This window comes from Terrapene carolina, unplaced genomic scaffold, assembly GCF_002925995.2.
Source record: "Terrapene carolina triunguis isolate 2854851 unplaced genomic scaffold, T_m_triunguis-2.0 Scaffold165, whole genome shotgun sequence".
Classification (NCBI taxonomy): domain Eukaryota; kingdom Metazoa; phylum Chordata; order Testudines; family Emydidae; genus Terrapene; species Terrapene triunguis.
In genome coordinates, this window is record NW_020664516.1 from 1,907,229 (window position 1) to 1,923,421 (window position 16,193).

Here is a 16,193-nt window from a genome sequence, read left to right on the forward strand (position 1 = left end):
TGGGCAAGTCATGGCACCACTCTGAGCCGTGACTCAGTTTCCCCATCTACAGTAGAGGGATAGTGCTATTTACCGACCAACATAAAACGCTGTGAGCTTGGTAGCTGGAACAAGGTCTATGGAGGCAGTGTGGGCTGGTGGGCCGGGCACTGGATTGGGAGTCAGGAGAGACGTGCACTGTTCCTGGTTTGGCTTGTGACCATGGGCAAATCCCTCGCATCTCTGCTTCCCCTCCTGCCCCGCGTCTCTCTCACCAAGTTAGACTGCAAGGTCCAGATCCTCAGAGCTAGTTAGGCATCTAACTCCCATTGAAATCAACCACTGGGCGTGATGGGCGTTCAGTGCCTAGATACCAGTTAGGCCTACGCTCTTTGAGGTGGGGCCTCTCTCTCACTATGTGTTTGTACAGCCCCTTGCACAGAGGGGTCCTGATTCGGGCTGGAGACTCTAGGAGCTAGTGTCAGACAAACAATAATCATTGAGAGCAAAGTACAGGAGGCCCAGGTCAGAGAGCGGGGGCACCGGAGATGGACCTTGCCGGGGTGAAGCAGTAATGGCATTTGTCAAGAATATCCACCTCAGTGGGAATGGAGGGGCTGGCACGGGACGGGTCACGTGTTATTAGAGAGAAGAAAGAATGGAGACAGAGGGGCCTGGAGAAACCTGGGTAAGTCCTGAACGATGCAATGTAATGTGGGGAAAATGCAAGCGAGGTGAAGCCTGGGGAGGAAAGTAGGGTGGCAAGAGAGCGAACAGGAAAAGCTGGAGCAGGGTGGCTGGGAACTTGCAAACCACCGCTCGGTGCCTGGCACAGGAAGGAAAGCACATCCGTGGGCTGAAGGAGTGAGCCGAGGGGAGAGGTTTGTTCCCATAGAAAACAGAGCAACCTGGAGGGATGGTGACCGGTCCAGACAAGCCAAACCGAGATGTAGAGCAAGTTGGGTCACATGGGGCTCCCAGCCACAAAGAGAGGCGGGGGATGGGAGAGGGACCAGAGCTGGACACGGCCACAGACACTGAAGTGACTCTCTCCCGGACCAGGGTGGGTGCAGCTGGGGTTCCCTCCTGGCCATGCCCTTGACCTCAGGCTCTCTCCATCTCCACTCCCCCTCGCTGGCTTGGTGCTGGCACTGCGCAGGCCCCCTTAGCTTAGTGGTCTTCAGACTCTGCCTTGACTAGGAGTCACGCGCCGAGGGCAGCGATTGCCTTCCAGCACTAGGCACACAACAGGCCTATCCCTGGGGGTGTCTACAGTGCATGGCAAACCCCGTCTGTGGGACCCGCTCTTGCGGATTCAGAGTTTCCCATCCACACTGCATTGCAAACAGGGGTTTACAGTTACTGGACCCGGATCTTCCAGTCCTGCCAACACGTCCGTACTACACTATGCAGACCTGACTGGGGTCTGCGGCTTGAATTGCGCCCAGACACGGGGGACTCCGATCCACCCCTGGCCGGGTTCTAGGACCTGGGTGCGGGCTGACCTGAATCCAACAGATTCGCGGGAGGCTTGGGCTCAAACCTGAGGCTGAGCCCAGGTTTACAAGGCAGTAAAGACAAACCCTGGGCTGTTCTACGGGACCCTTCCTCACCCGCCAAAGCTAAGAGCACAAGGAGGAAGATATGGGAACTGTGCAGAGGAGAGGGGCTGTGGGCCCCCTGGCAAGTGCAGCAATCGGAGCAGAGTCTCACACATTGCTTCACATTAGCCTGGCTCCTGGCTGGCTGAAAGCAGGCGTGTAACCACTCCGGGCCCTCAAACAACGGGAGCCAATCCAACTGTGCACGGAGATGACTACATCCTGAATGGCAGCAGCTGAGAACAATCATGACGAGCATTCACCACTGGTGACCAATCAGGTCACACATGCAAATCTCAGCTTCCTGATTGGCCCATCAGAGGTGAATAATAGTGTTTTGCAGCCCCATTGGCTTCATCGCCTGCTCAGAATATTAATTTCAAACAATGATTCTTCCTCCTGAGCAAGTCATGGCCATCACGGAGCGATTCCAGCTGCCACCATTCCGAATGCCTGTAACCAGACGAATGCAGACGCTGACTTCGGGTTTTGATGAACATCCGAGTTTCCGTGGAAGCAGTCACTGACCTCAGTTTCGCATGAGTCAATATTTGGCTCCCAGGGCCAATGAACCTTCATGTTCAACTCGACAGAAGTCAATAGCCACATACTAAGCAGAAATGGCCGGGCTTGGCGAATCAGAGCCAGGGGAAGTTGGACATTCACTGACTTTCACCCAGCTGTCGCAGCTTGAATCAATTCTGGGTGACTGTACGAGATGCAAACTCTTGCGCTGGGATTGTTGGCAGTGCGCAGCTAGCTAATCAGTGCTGAGATTTGCATCTCAGATGGTTGTTAATTGGAATGCAGTTAGCAATTGTAAAATATGCAAATCCCAGTGCGCTCGCTATTAAGTGCACTAATTGCAGGATCTGTGCAGTATGCAAACCCTGGCGCTCTTGCCTTCACCCATATGCCCACAACAAACATGGCCACCGTAATGCCTTATCCCACCCAGCTGATAGCAGAGAGAACATCTCATTTGAAATGTTGGGTAGCCAGAAAAATGTAATCCCGGAGACCTTTTGAGATAGCAACAACATGAGCAGTGGCCCCTGGGCACGTCCTGTTTACAGGCGTCCATGTAGTCCCAGTCCAGTTATCTTGTCAACAGGAAGCGCCTTGCACTTATTACTCGCTTGGTACAGCTCTCTGGCTTCAGACCTGCCCTCCTGTCGTGCGGCCGGCAGCAGAACACTTCACTGGGGGGAGGGGCGGTGCTCAGAAGGGGGCAGCGGGTTATAAAACTCTCCCCCCACAAGGAGCAATAATACCTGCAGCCTCCATGCAAAAGCCAGGGATGTGGCATCCATTTTGCACAGTAGACCTACCGGAGATGTGGACATAGGGTTGATTGGCGGGATCCCGTGGAGAGGGTACTGGAGTGGCCTGTGAAGACCTGGGTTCTATTCACCGCTCAGTACCTCAGTTTCCCTCCCTGGCCTTTGACTGTCTATTTAGCAAATACGAGACAGACCCTGCCCCAAAGAGCCTACAGTGCGTTTGCACAACACGGCCCTGAGCTCAGCTGGAGCCTTTAGTGGCGATTATAATAGCAACACTAACAGCAGCCTGGGCCTCTCTTAGCTGGGTATGAAACCTATGGGCTTCCTCCCGGGGGTTGGAGTGGGAAGGCGCAGAGGGGGTCCCAGCTCTCGCCGGCTGCGCTAGTGCGTGTGGCTGCTGCAAAGCGGCCGGCTGGCTGGGAACTCACCTGCAGGAGCGGTGGGGCTGAGGAACGGGAGCAGAGCTGCATTGGCTTTGGGATACACCGACAGGGAGGGGATTTTCCATCGTCTCACATGCAGCCTGCGTGTCCTATAGCTAAATATATCCCGCGGGGGGGGGGGGTACATGCAGCTGGAAAGCCGACTTACCCCTCAGGCAAGGTATAAATAACAGCAGCGGTAGCCAGCCGGCATGGGGTAACGCAGCCTTTATCCTCCAATGGCATCGCCACACCCCCTCATGGCACTTCACACATGTGCTAAGCCAGAGGCGCCAAGTCGGGTCGTGAGATCAGTCTAGCTTCCTCTGGGTGGAGCTGATAGCACCGAGTGTGGCAGGGATGCAATGTGGTCTCTATGGGGTGTGTACATACACAGAGGGGCGTGTATGTGCTTGTGCTATTGCACACACAAAGCACCCGAATACCCACTGGGCAGTCTTTGCATTCGGTTTGCCTCTCAGGTGTGGGGAGAAGTCTGGCCCGGTGTGTACACGTCTGTTCACAAGCCACAAGAACCCGCCTCAGGAAAGCAACTGGCCAGTCACAGCCTTTGTCAGCCAAAGACTCCAAAGAGCAGCTGACTTGCGGAACCACAGGAATCAGAGCTGGGAAACAGCCATTCAATCAGGGCGTCTGCTCCCTTCGAGCCCGTGCAGCGCTGTCCCTCCATCCAGCGCTCTGCCCCATCTGGCTTGAAGTGACTCAGGCAATGAGTCTCCCACCACTCCCCTGACAGACAGTCGCACGCTCCGCTAGACAGTAGGGGCTTTGTTGGGCAAAGCTCTTCAAACGTTGTTTCCAGACCTTGGGCTGGTTTCCCTGTGCTCCGTCTCCTCCCAGGGTCCCTTGGTCCAGCCCAGTTAAGTCCTCTTGCTCCTTGGGGAGAACAGCAGCCAGGTAGCCGCATGGATGCGCCTTCAGCCCAGATACACTCAGGTAGTTCTTCTAATCACCTCCCCCAGCTCTGGGGGGCTCCAAGCTCCTTCCAGCTAGTCCACACCTAGGAGTGCCCCCCAGCAACTCATGTCCAGGGCTGGGCCAGCCCACAGCAGAGGCAGAGTTTCTGTTCGAGCTCTGTGCCAAGCCCACCACGTGCCACAAAAAGCCCTGCCCGGGAACTGTTATTTCAAGCCTCTGAGAGCGTGAAGCCAGCCCCACCCTGGCAGGTACGCCCCCGTGCCACCCCAAATAAGCAGGGGGCAGCAGCCCTCGAGTCGGAGTATTACCCCCAGAGAGGGGATGCACCATAGCTGGACCCTGGCCACCCCTGAGCCTGGCATGCCCCCCCACAGGGAGCAGCCCCCATGTACCCCCACCACTGGCGCTGGGTCAGTGCCCAGAGGGGGAGCAGGTGCCCACAGGAGGGCAGGATGGGGGGCAGGACCCACTGGAGGCTGGGGGCGGCTGCTGTTCCGGGGAACACTGAGTGTACAAAGTGAGGCTGTGGTGCAAGGCAGGGCCCTGGAGGCCACGTGGATCCTGGACAGAGAGAGACAGGAGAGCAGCCAAATTCCTCTCCATGGCAGGGGCTCCTGCTGAGCTGAGGGGGGCCCCCCGGCGGGGGCCCGGGGGGGGGGGGGAGATGGGGCACCTGCAGTGCTGTGCTGGGGTGCCAGAGGGCATAGGAAAATGCAGAGCCTTGTGGTCTCTTCCTCCCCCTATCCCCTCTGACACACCCCGGCCCCCCGCCACAGAGATCCCCCTCTCTCTACCTCTCCCCCCAGGACCTTTCCTCCGCCTGGCCCTGGGCTATGCAGGCAGCCAGCAGCAGCCCCATGTGATCCCTGCTCTTTGGCTGGCACCGTCCCGCCCCCGGGTGCCCAGGCGAAGGGGTGGCTGCTTCTCCCAGATGTGGGCAGGGTGGGGACCTGGGCAGGCTGGGCCATGCTCTCACAGGTGGCGGGACGGGGTGAGGAGGCCAGGCCAGCGCTGGAGGAGCAGGCGGCAGTCGCGACACATGGGCTGTGACACAGTGTGAGGCCCAGCAGAGCCCAGCGGCTGGGCTGCAGGGATCCAGGCTGCAGGGAGCTGGAGGCCCCACAGTGCTCTCCCCACGCCTTGCCCTGCTTCAGAGATCCCCTGGGCCTCTCTCCCTGGCCCCCCTCTGCCTGCCCGGAGGCCCAGCACAGCCAGGGCTCCGCTGGAGGCTGGGGGCCTCTCCTGCCGGGCTCTCCCTGGCTCAGGCAGGCCCCAACAGTTCACTGAGAAGTCGGGTCATTTCCCCACAGAAGACGCTGGCTCTCGAGGGGCCAGATTCTGCCACGCTGCAAGCAGGCCACAGAGCGTAATGGAGGGGCGCCAGCTTCGGCACAGCGTCTCCAAAGCAGGCGAGCTGCCTTTCTCGGAGCCCAGGACAGGCGGGAGAGAGAGAAGGGCATGAGTCCCTCTGTGCAGGAATGACGCATTCCCTGCTCCATTGCCTCAAATCCCCTTGGGAACTTGGCGCCTTCCAGCTATTCACCACGAGCCACCTTTCTGCCACCAGCCTGGAAGAGAACTCCAGGGCATCTCCCCTCCCAGGCTGCACATGAGCCATTCTAACTAGAAATACCCAAGGGCCCTGGCGATGGAGGGGAGCTGGCGTGGCTGGTTCCAGGGGTCCCACCTCACGCCCTCTAGCTTTGGAAAGCCTTCCCTCGGCTCCCCCAGAGCATATAGCTCCTGGGTGCAGGTACCATGCTGGCCTGCTCCGGCTGGCTAGTCTGCTCTGCAAGAAGACGTGGTGTACACGGCTCCACGTTCACTGCCTCTCGCTGCCTGCAGCTCCGATGATACCGAAGAAGCTGGCTCTCCCAGCGGCCAGCCCTGCCAGCTCACCTGGGAGTTTTCCTGTAGCACCCGCAGGCCTGTTATCCCGTCTGGGCCAGCTCAGGGCTGTGCAGACGGGTTCCCAGGTATAACGGAGCAGCACTCAGCGACAGCTCTGGTGCTCCTGCAGTCCGGCCTGGAACCCAGCTCACCGCCCCCCCCGCCCCGAACCCCAGGTCAGCTCCTGTGGGGCTGGCTGGAGTCACACACTGGCACGCGGCAGAGCGATCCCCACTGCACGGGGCCCTGTGCCGAGACAGCCAGTGCTACGCGGCCGGTCTTCAGGGCAAAGCTGCACTTGCAGCAATGGGACAAGCCTGGTGCCCCTTGCACCCACTCCCCAACTGAGCTGGAGCTTCCTATGGAGCATGGGCTGCTCCAACGCCCAGCCCCACGGCCAGTGGAGTGGGAGGGAGAAGCAGACTGTGGCTGGCCCAACACAGATCTTAGCCTACTAGGTAGGTACAGAAAAGACCGGCCTTATGGGTCTAAACCCGGAGCTCTTCCACCGTGAACTGACCGAGGGGTGCAGCCAATTCCCGAGCCCTGCCAGGCAGCTGAACCCACCTGTGGCATTGCAACTCACCCATCCCCTGCTGGAGAGCAGGGAGCCCAGCAGGGTGGTGGGCAGGGGGGCCGAGGAAATACACCCAGGGCTGGGGCTGCCAGGGGAAAGAGAGATGGACTCTCAAGGCCAGGGAGCATTTCGAAAGCTGGCAGGGAGGGTGGACAGGAACCAGCAGGCTCCCGCAGCTGTGGAGGTTTGGCTCTAGCGTCCCAGCTGGCACCTCTCTCTCTCTGAAGACCCCAGAATCCCTCCAGCAGCTACAGGCGGGCCTGGGGAGACACCAAGGATGACTGGTCAGGTCTCTCCAGCTCCAGCAGCGCTTAGTAACAAGGTGCCTCTGAACTAATGGCAGCATCTGTCCAGGCGGCCCAGAACGCCGCCCAGCAGGGGACAGACAGACAGGCACGTGGGGCAGAGGGCCGAGGTGGCAGTCGGCCAGTCGTACTGCTCGCCAGGCTAGTGGGACAGAGGAGCCCGGACAGTGCCGGGGGGGAGGGGGCGGGGAAGCGAACACACGGTCCAACCTCTGTCCCACAAATGCAGAGGGAAAATACACAAGGCACTTGCTCAGCCCATCCACCCCACTGCCCACAGGAGCCCCATAGCAAAGCGAGCCGGGGAAAGGGATGGGGAAGACCAATGCAGTGCTGTGCCCTTTCCTCAATCAGCTAGTTGGGGCCACCGAGGCAGGAGAGTGCACTAGCTGGACTGCGCTCTGAGCCAGGCTGGCCATTCTGACCTCCCTAGGTTTGAAAGCGGCCAGATCCCAGGCTGGCCGGCCCTGGGGGGCAGCGGCTGGGCATGGGAATGGTTGAGACCCAGCCAGTCCGTCAGTGCTTGAGAATTTTATAGGCAGACATGACTGTCTGGCTTCTCAAAGCCCTCTGTTCTCAGTGTGGGAATTAACCACCAATTGGTTACCGTCCCCATTCGCCACCACTCCCGGCCAGGCGACCCTGACCTGGGCGCAGGTGTGGGGACCGGTGGCCCTCAGCATGGCAGGCCGGAGTGGGGCTCTCGCAGCCAGGGGCCAGAGCCTCTGTGCTCTGCGCTACTCCCCGCTGCCCCAGGGCAATCCCTTCAGCATCCTGCACCCCCAGGGCAGAGTTAATCCCCTTCTCCACCAGGCTTTACAGACTGATCCCCCCCTGCCTTGGCGGTGACAGCACTGGCTGGGCTCAGGGCTCCTCCAAACACCCCAAGCAGGGAAATCAGAGACAGGTCGGGCTGGAGAACCCCCAGGCCAGCCCCCGGCTGAGGCAGGGCCCAGGACACCCAGCAATGTTGCGCCTTGAGAAGATTCAGCCCATTCTCCCCCCCCCCCCAGCCAGCTCTAAACCCCGCTGTCAAGTGTCCCCCCAGCTCCCTCTCGAGCCCACGTCCCAAAGCCAGTGCTCAGGTGAGTCCGCGGGAGCGGCCCGTTAGCCGGCACCTCAGCGCTGCGCGGAACGGGGAGTCCGGGGTGCCCGCGGATCAGCGCGCGGCTCTGGGGCCCTTTCCGCCAGGGAAGAATCCGGAGTCAAACCCAAAGGTGCCCAGGGGCTGCTCAGCGCTCACCGCAGCCTGGCTGCGGATTTGGTTTTCATTCAATATTGTTTACTGGGTTTCCAGCACCGCAGACCCACCCGCCTCCATCTTCTCTGGCGGGGAGCGGAGGCAGCCGAGTTGTCACGCCGGAGATGTTGGGGTGGGGGTGGGGATCTTACCTTCATGTCATTGACGATGGCTTGGAAAAGGCCCCCCAGGGCCCCGCACTCCTTTTCCACTGTCTCCATAATCAGCACAGCCCAGCGCCAGCAGCCCGGGGGAATCGAGAGCGATAGTGCAATCCAGGGGAGGGCGAAATCCACCGGGAAACCACCAGAAACCAGGGCAAATGTCAGGAGCGTTTCAGCTTCCAGCTCCTCTTCTCGGGATCCAGTTTGGGATTAAAGCGAAACAAAAAAAGCCCCGCCGCCCCCCGCCGCCGCCAGAGCGCGGCGCTTCCAAGCGATCCGCGGGCTCGGAGCGAAGCGATCTCACGCCTCGTCCTTTTGTCACTTTCACCCCGGCCAGGGGCAGTCTCAGCCCCGAGCCGAAGCGAGCCCCCCTTCCGCAGCCATGGTGGGGTCCGGGAGCCGGGGAGCGGCTCAGATACCCGCGCTCTGCCCCCCAGGACCAGGCACGGCCCCCGCCCCCAGCCCAGGGCTGCCCGGAGCCGGTGTGTGGCGATGCAAAATGGACCCGCTGCTCCGTGCGCGGCGCCGGGCTCGGCTGTGGGGCTCGGAGCGAGCGGGCGGCGAACGCGCTGTAACCCGAGAGGCGCCGCGGTCACATGGGCGGGGAGGGACCGGGGGCGGGGGGGAGATGCCCGGGCGCGCTGCGCCAGCCGAGGGGGCTGCGCCCGGGGCTTTGCTCCGGGGAACTAGGGGTGCAGGTGGGCGGTGTGTTACAGGGCCGGGGGTCACCGCCGAGGTGCGGCTGGGGCACGTTTGCAGGTTGGTTTTGAATCGTTGGATGAGGATTTTCGGGCTCAGGGAAGCGCCTTCGGGTTATTTTACTCCATGTCAAGCCGCACCCAGCGGCCTGCCCCAGGGCGGAAAGCCAGGAGCGCCCGCGGGGCCTGGGGCTGACTGAGACGTGGTCCCGGCCCCCAGGGAGGGGCCGATTGCACTGGGCCACCCGCTCCTGGCCAGGTGCAGGGAATCTGCCAAGCCTGCAGCCGTAACCACTCGGTCAAGGGCCCAAGTTCTTGGTCAAGTTTTAATTAAGGTCCAGACTCCAGAGAAAATAATAAAAAACAACAACAAATAAATAAGATTTGTGGATCCATTCAAAAGCACCTCGTGTCAGGCTTTGGCCCACTGTCCTCCTCAGGCCTACTCCTGTGCTGCTTATCACAGAAAATTAGATGTGGTCTCCTCCTGAGGTCTCTTCCAACCCTAATCTTCAATGATTCTATGATTAGGGTTGAAAGAGGCCTCAGGAGGTATCTAGTCCAACCCCCTGCTCAAAGCAGGACCAACCCCCAACTAAATCATCCCAGCCAGGGCTTTGTCAAGCCGGGCCTTAAAAACCTCTAAGGAAGGAGACTCCACCACCTCCCTAGGTAACGCATTCCAGTGCTTCACCACCCGCCTAGTGAAATAGTGTTTCCTAATATCCAACCTAGACCTCCCCCACTGCAACTTGAGACCATTGCTCCTTGTTCTGTCATCTGCTACCACTGAGAACAGTCTAGATCCATCCTCTTTGGAACCCCCTTCAGGTAGTTGAAGGCTGCTATCAAATCTGGCGAGATCAAATTCAGGGCTGATGAGAACACAAATAGATGCTGCCTATCACTTGCTGTGGGCCCAGATCTAAGTTTAGGGGTCAGCTCCCCACCTGGCTCCCAAGTCTACAACAGTCTGACCCAACAGACCAGAATAGACTCACGCCCAAGCCTCAGGGAAATTCAAAGCCCAACATCACACCGGGCTGCTACTTCTCCAACAGCAGAGCAGATCATTGTCTCTTCTTCAAACTTTGGGGAAATTTGGCTCAGGATCCATAGACTGCAACTTGAATTCTAATGACATGCAAAGCTAGGAGGCAATTAGCTGGTCTGTCCACGGTCTTCATTCTAGGCTTGGGGGAGGTAGATTTCCAAGCCCTAAGAATGCACCTCCTTGGCATTTTCTCTCGCACTACATGTGGCCTTGTCAATCTCTTTACTCCCCTCTTGGTGAGATTCCAGGACAGGAATTAGGCCAGGACACCTGGCTTTGCCTTCTCACTCCTCCAAAAAGTGGCCTGGGAGCAGCTGTGGTCAGGACCTCTCCTCTGAACGCAGAGGACAGGCTGAGTTATTCTGTAAAAGCCAATGATTGAAAAGCCAAGAGCAGCACTGCTGTCCTTTGGCTCAGAAAGGCAGCTATTCCTGGGAGAGATGGGAAAGTTCTTCAGCGTCTGGGGCCAGCAGGCAAAACTACCTGGCATTGTAGGGAACAATGGGAGGTGCCAGGGCCGGAGGAAGGTTACAAGGGGCCTAAGGCTAATGGGAGGGAAGGGCCTAAGTATGAATTACATGTTGCAAAAAAAATAATGAAGTCAAACTACATACACATTTACATATTATTTATTTATGTAAAATTAACCAGTTTATTCTACTCTCATGACACTCAATTCTCCAAACAGATACTTCTGAGTAAGAGGTAGCAGGAGGGATGCTACGCTGGCCTTCTCCTGGGCCTCCTTCCTCCTAGGTAGTGGAGTGCTCATCTGTCTGAGGATGAACCTGCAACATCCCCCATCCTGCTCACCTCTTTCCACCTGGTGCTTCTACCCTCAGCTCTCCCCTGGCACAGTGCAAAGCCGAGCCCTGCAGGTGTTTCCCCCAAGCTATGGCCCCCCACACCCCATCTCACTCTGACTGCAGTCTGGGAGGCAGCCAGCTTTTATGATGTAAAAGAAAACCACCCAGGTGTAAAATCCACTGAAGTAGAGGAAGTAGTAGTGGGAAAATGACATTAGGTGGCATTGTATTTTAGGCTGTCTTTCTCTGAACGCTGCCTCCCAGTGTTGCGCTGGCTGAGGACAATGAATTACTGGTTTCACACTGAACCCAAATATTATTTGTGGGATGATACCCAGTTTGTGTAGCTAATCTCCAGTGATGCGCCACATCACGCCACTCTGTCCCCAAGCTCTGCCACCAGTAGAATCATAGACTAGACTCATAGGACTGGAAGGCACCTGGAGAGGTCCGGTCCCCTGCACTCACGGCAGGACCGTTTGCATTTGTTTGTTTTAAGCTTTCGGTAAGGAAAAGGTAACAGCTAGATGGGACATAGATCTTTAGACGGTTGCCCAGTCATAATATTTAGCACTTCTGTACTATGTTAGCGCTTCAAAATCACTGTACAAACATTAAACAAACCATCTAAAGCCTTCTGGCTTTCGAATGACTAGGAGTTGACAAAACAGCCCTATTCCCTGTTGTCTTCTCTGCCCCCCTGAACAAAAAAGACTTCACTGAAAATCAGCCTCTTAAAAGAACCATTAAGGATCTTCCAAAAGAAAGTCCAACCAAGGCTTCTGTAGTCCCTTGTTACAGCAGGTCTGGGGTGTGGAATGAAGGGAGAGTTTCTGTTTCGTTTGCAGGTGTAAATCAAGCAGACCTTGCTCATTTTTTCCCGTTAAAGTGCGCTGAGCTTAGGGGAGGCAAGTGAATGAGATTCTGCTGATACCAGGTTGAAAAAGCAGAAGGGACCAAAATCTATTCTTGTGCAAAAATCTGTTCTCCCTGAAGTCAATAAGGCTACCCAGGTGTACCTGTCCGCCGGAATTGGCCTGTCTTCTCATTCCCTTCTCGAATCACATTCCAGGCTCACCCAACATTTTCCACTTGGGAAAGTTAGTTAGTTTGAGGTGGGGCAGAAAAATGAGGACTAACTTCAGGTTTATTTAGCTTTAAGTGTTTGGAATGAAACTCAAAAGAAATCAAATGTGAGGTACTTTTATGATGGACTGAACTGCTAGAGAACCAGCAAATGGACAGAACCTGCCTTTAGCCTATTCAGCCAGTCTTTCTATCATAGCCTGCTAAGAAGTGGATTTAAAATCCTTGAGGGAGAGGAGAGGGAGAAACCTACAACATTGTGTGTTGAGTTTTGCAACCCCATAAAAGTACAAAGCTGCGTTGGCCTGTGGAACTAGGCTGAGCATAAAGGAAGAACTTGGTGGTCTGTGCATCCCAGGACAGAAAAATACGTCAAAGAAAAACATTGGATGTCTTTGATTTTTAGTACAGTTCAATACAGTGTTGAACACAGTGCTCATACCGCTGGAGCCCCTCGCTGGAAGGGTCTGTAAAAGTTAAAGGACTGGGATCCAGAATGGGATGGTTTGGTTTGTTTTTCCTACAAATGTGTGGGAATTTGTTCCTTATACATGGGAGGGGCCATAGGTGCCGACTCCGTGGGTGCTCCGGGGCTGGAGCACCCACGGGGAAAAATTAGTGGGTGCTCTGCACCCACCGGCAGCCAACTCCCCCCGCCCCCTGGTCTCATATCCTCCTCCCCTGAGCGCGTTGTGTCCCCGCTCCTCCACGTGCTTCCCGCCGCCAAACAGCTGTAGCAAGCTCTGGGAGGGAGGGGGGAGGAGAGGGGAGCCGCGCGCTCAGGGGAGGAGGCGGGGCCGGGGTGGGGATTTGGGGAAGGAGTTGGAATGGAGTCGGGGCGGGGTCGAGTACCCACCGGTGCCATTACAAGTCGGCGCCTATGGGAGGGGCAATCGTTCTGGCTGGAGCTGGATAGTGTGTGTGCAGGTTCTGTGCAAGCTTCCCACCCTACCACTCTGGTATTGCCCCTTCCCCCTCCACCCCCCCCGGCACTCACCAGTTGTCCAGAAACGGACCCAGCACCCACAGAAGATGATGTGACGGGCACTAGGACCCAGGAGCAGTCGCGTAGCTGGGGGCAGCGGCCGCTCCCCACTGAACACAGGTGGCGCCTTGTCAATTTCTTGGCGCCTTTTTACTCACCCGGGGGAGCGATAAAAAAAAAGGCGCCACCTGCTGCAGCGTTTTATTTTACTCACCCGGCGGCGCTCCGGGGGTCCTCGGCGGCGCGACCGTCGCTCGCTCCGGGGGTCCTCGGCGGCGCTCCGGGTCCTCGGCAGCGGGCCCGTCACTCGCTCCGGGGGTCTTCGGCGGCGGGACCGTCACTCGCTCCGGGGGTCTTTGGCAGCACTGAGGGTCCCGCTGCCGAAGTGCCGCCGAAGACCCCCGGAGCGAGCGAAGGGCTCGCGGCTGGAGACCCCTGGAGCGAGCGACGGTCCCGCAGCCGGAGATCCCCGGAGCGAGCGAAGGGCCCGCGGCTGAAGACACCCGGAGCGAGTGAGGGGCCCGCGGCCGAAGACACCCGGAGCGCCGCCAAGTGAGTAAAAGCGCCACAGCGGGTGGCGCCTTTTTTTTTTTTCTTGCTCCCCCTGCTCCCTCCCCCTGGCTATGCCCCTGCCCAGGAGGCAGCGTCCTGGAGCTGCCTGCCAGCCTCAGCGCAGGAGAGGGACAGAGAGAGCCTCTTCCCCCCCTGGCAGCTAAGCAGAGCTCCCGGGAAATCGGGCGTGGCAGGCGCTGGGCGGGGGGGGGGCAATGCCTGCTCAAACCACACCCCTGGCTGGCATGGGTTCCCGTGGTAACCGGCTTGTTAGTGCCCGGTCACCAGTGTTAACCGGATCCCTGGCAGCGTGTTCCTGCAGCTGCCGGCTGAGCTCCTGCCAAGCGCAGGGGGCTGCTTTGCCATCCCTGCTGGCAGGAGCGCTCCCCCCTCACCCCACCCCACCCCAGCCGCACCCCCTGCCTGACCCGTAGGGCCGAAGGCTATGGCCTGGTTAGCCTAATGGCGAACTCCTGCCCTGGGGAGGTGCGATCAGGGAACGCTCTCCCTCCAGGGCTGGGGGGTGACAGCGAGTCACACCCTCGCTGTCCTTAGCGGGGTAGCTGACTAGGAGGCTTGAGGTCCAGCTGCTGGATTACCCCCGCTCCAAACCACGGGCTGGAGACGGAGGAGGGCAAATGGATTGAATTCCCCTCTCTTCAATCTGCCCGGATCGGCTGTCCATTCAGTCGCTATAGCAACTTGAAATGCACCCAGGTCTGGTCCTACAATGCAAACACTGGGAGCTGGAGCTGGAGCCGGTGCCAGAGAAGGCAAAGGGCACCTTGTTGAGCTGGGTGGGCTCACAAAAGGCCGTCTCCAGCCAACAGCTTCACAAAGCAGCGGCTTGGCCAAACACCTCGGGGGCCCTGGGGATTTCGCTTGTGTCAGCGCCATGGAGAGACACACCATCCCCCTATGCATAGGGCTGGAACAGCCGGACTCACGGCCGAGGGGGGAAGCTACTTAACCAGGTCCCTGATGGGAATAAGGCTCCTTTTCTTACAGGTGCCAAGGGCCAACTCCTGGGCCCAGAAGAGGATGGCTGGCCTGGTGGTTAGGGAGTGAGCCTGGGATGTGGGGTCAAGTCCCTGCTCTGCCCTGGATTGATAGTTCGGCAGTCGCTCGCTCGGGCCAGGGCTGCCAAGGGGGGGAGGGGGTGCAAGTGGGGCAACTTGCCCCAGGCCCCGGGTCCCACAGGGGCCCCCACGAGTTTTCAGCGGGTCTTCGGCAGCAGGTCCTTCAGTGCCGCCGAACACACCTGGAGCGAGTGAAGGACCCGCTGTCAAAGACCCGGAGCTTCTTCCGCTCTGGGTCTTTGGCGGCGATTCGGCGGCGGGGGGTCCTTCCGCTCCGGGACCCGCCGCCGAAGTCCCGTCGAAGATCCCAGGCCCCCTGACTCCTTTGGGCGGCCCTGGCTCAGGCTCAGCTCCTCAAAGGCCGTTGACACTGAACACCCCGAGTTGAAGGGGAGTTAGGCATCTAAGTGCCTTTGAGGGGCTGGGCCTCAGCGCTTCAGTCCCTCCTCTGTACAATGGGCACAAGAGCCCTGCCCCGGGGGGCTGAGACAGTAAGTGCGTTAAAGGGTGGGAGCAGCTCAGATACTGTGGAAATAGGGGGCACGTACACCACAGGAGCCAGATTTTGCTTTTTAAATGAGGTCACCCGTGGGGGAGGGGCTGGACTGATGGTCTCACCTGCATCCGCTTCTCTTCAGTAATCACTGGCGGCTGATGGCTGCCGGGCTGGGACACCTGCTAGGGTTATTCAGTGTGTGATGCTCTTCCCCCGACTCAGCACTGGGCCAATGCACCAGCATGGGGCTGGGGAAATGGTGCTCCAGGAGCTGTAAGAGATGGTTCTAGGAACTGGCCACTCAATCTCCCACAGCCCTCGTAGCAAGAGCAGGGGCATTAACTCAGTGCCAGGGCTAATTCCCTTAGAGGGGGCGAAATACTTCCTCTCCACCCCCTTAGCTGTAGGGGGAATGGAGGCAGGAGTCTGCCACAAGGTTTTTGTAGTGGCTTGAATCGTTTTAATGAGAGGCAATGCCACACTGGATGGCCCCTCAAGGGTTAATATGTCCACCACGGGGTCCTCAGACTCGACCATCTCCTTGGCCGGTAGCCCTATGTTATGGGCCGCCCTGCGCACAGCTCCTGGTGCACTCTGTTATCAATGGTGGGGCAGCCCAAAGGACGAAGACCCCGCACAGCCTCATCCGGTGAGGACAATGACGAAGCCCTAGGCGGAAGCCCTCCTGTCCCTCTAGCTCCCTGGACGCGTCCTACTCTGTGCCCTGCTGCTTGGTACTGGTAGCGGCCTCAGTGGCAGTGGCGGAGCCGGGACCCAGATGGGGCTCTGTGCCGTGGACTGAAGCCGTCTCGGTGCTTCGAGGTGGGGGACTGGCTCGAGGTGGTAAAGAGGTGCATCCTTCTGAAATTACGGACTGGGAGTCCCTGGAGTAAGTGCCCTGGGCTTGGTGGTATGCCCACAGGGTACAGAACGGCCATTGCGCGGGCCCACGCCACTGCGCCCATCACGGCACCATCCCCGCCTCCTGCCTGTGTCAGCGCCACTCCGATCGGTGCCGACTGCGCCTGGAATAG

General features: G+C 58.6%; 1 protein-coding gene across 1 annotated transcript in view; it reads right to left on the reverse strand.

The window, feature by feature from the left end:
- The window catches only part of LOC112119562 (protein MTSS 2), an 86,088-nt gene extending 77,156 nt beyond the window's left edge, over positions 1–8,932 (reverse strand). Inside the window, exon 1 of the mRNA XM_026653835.1 lies at positions 8,392–8,932. Within this exon, the coding sequence (XP_026509620.1) occupies positions 8,392–8,460 (69 nt within the window). The 5' untranslated portion in view covers positions 8,461–8,932. The remainder of the gene's footprint in view (positions 1–8,391) is intronic.
- Between the last annotated feature and the right edge of the window lie 7,261 nt (positions 8,933–16,193).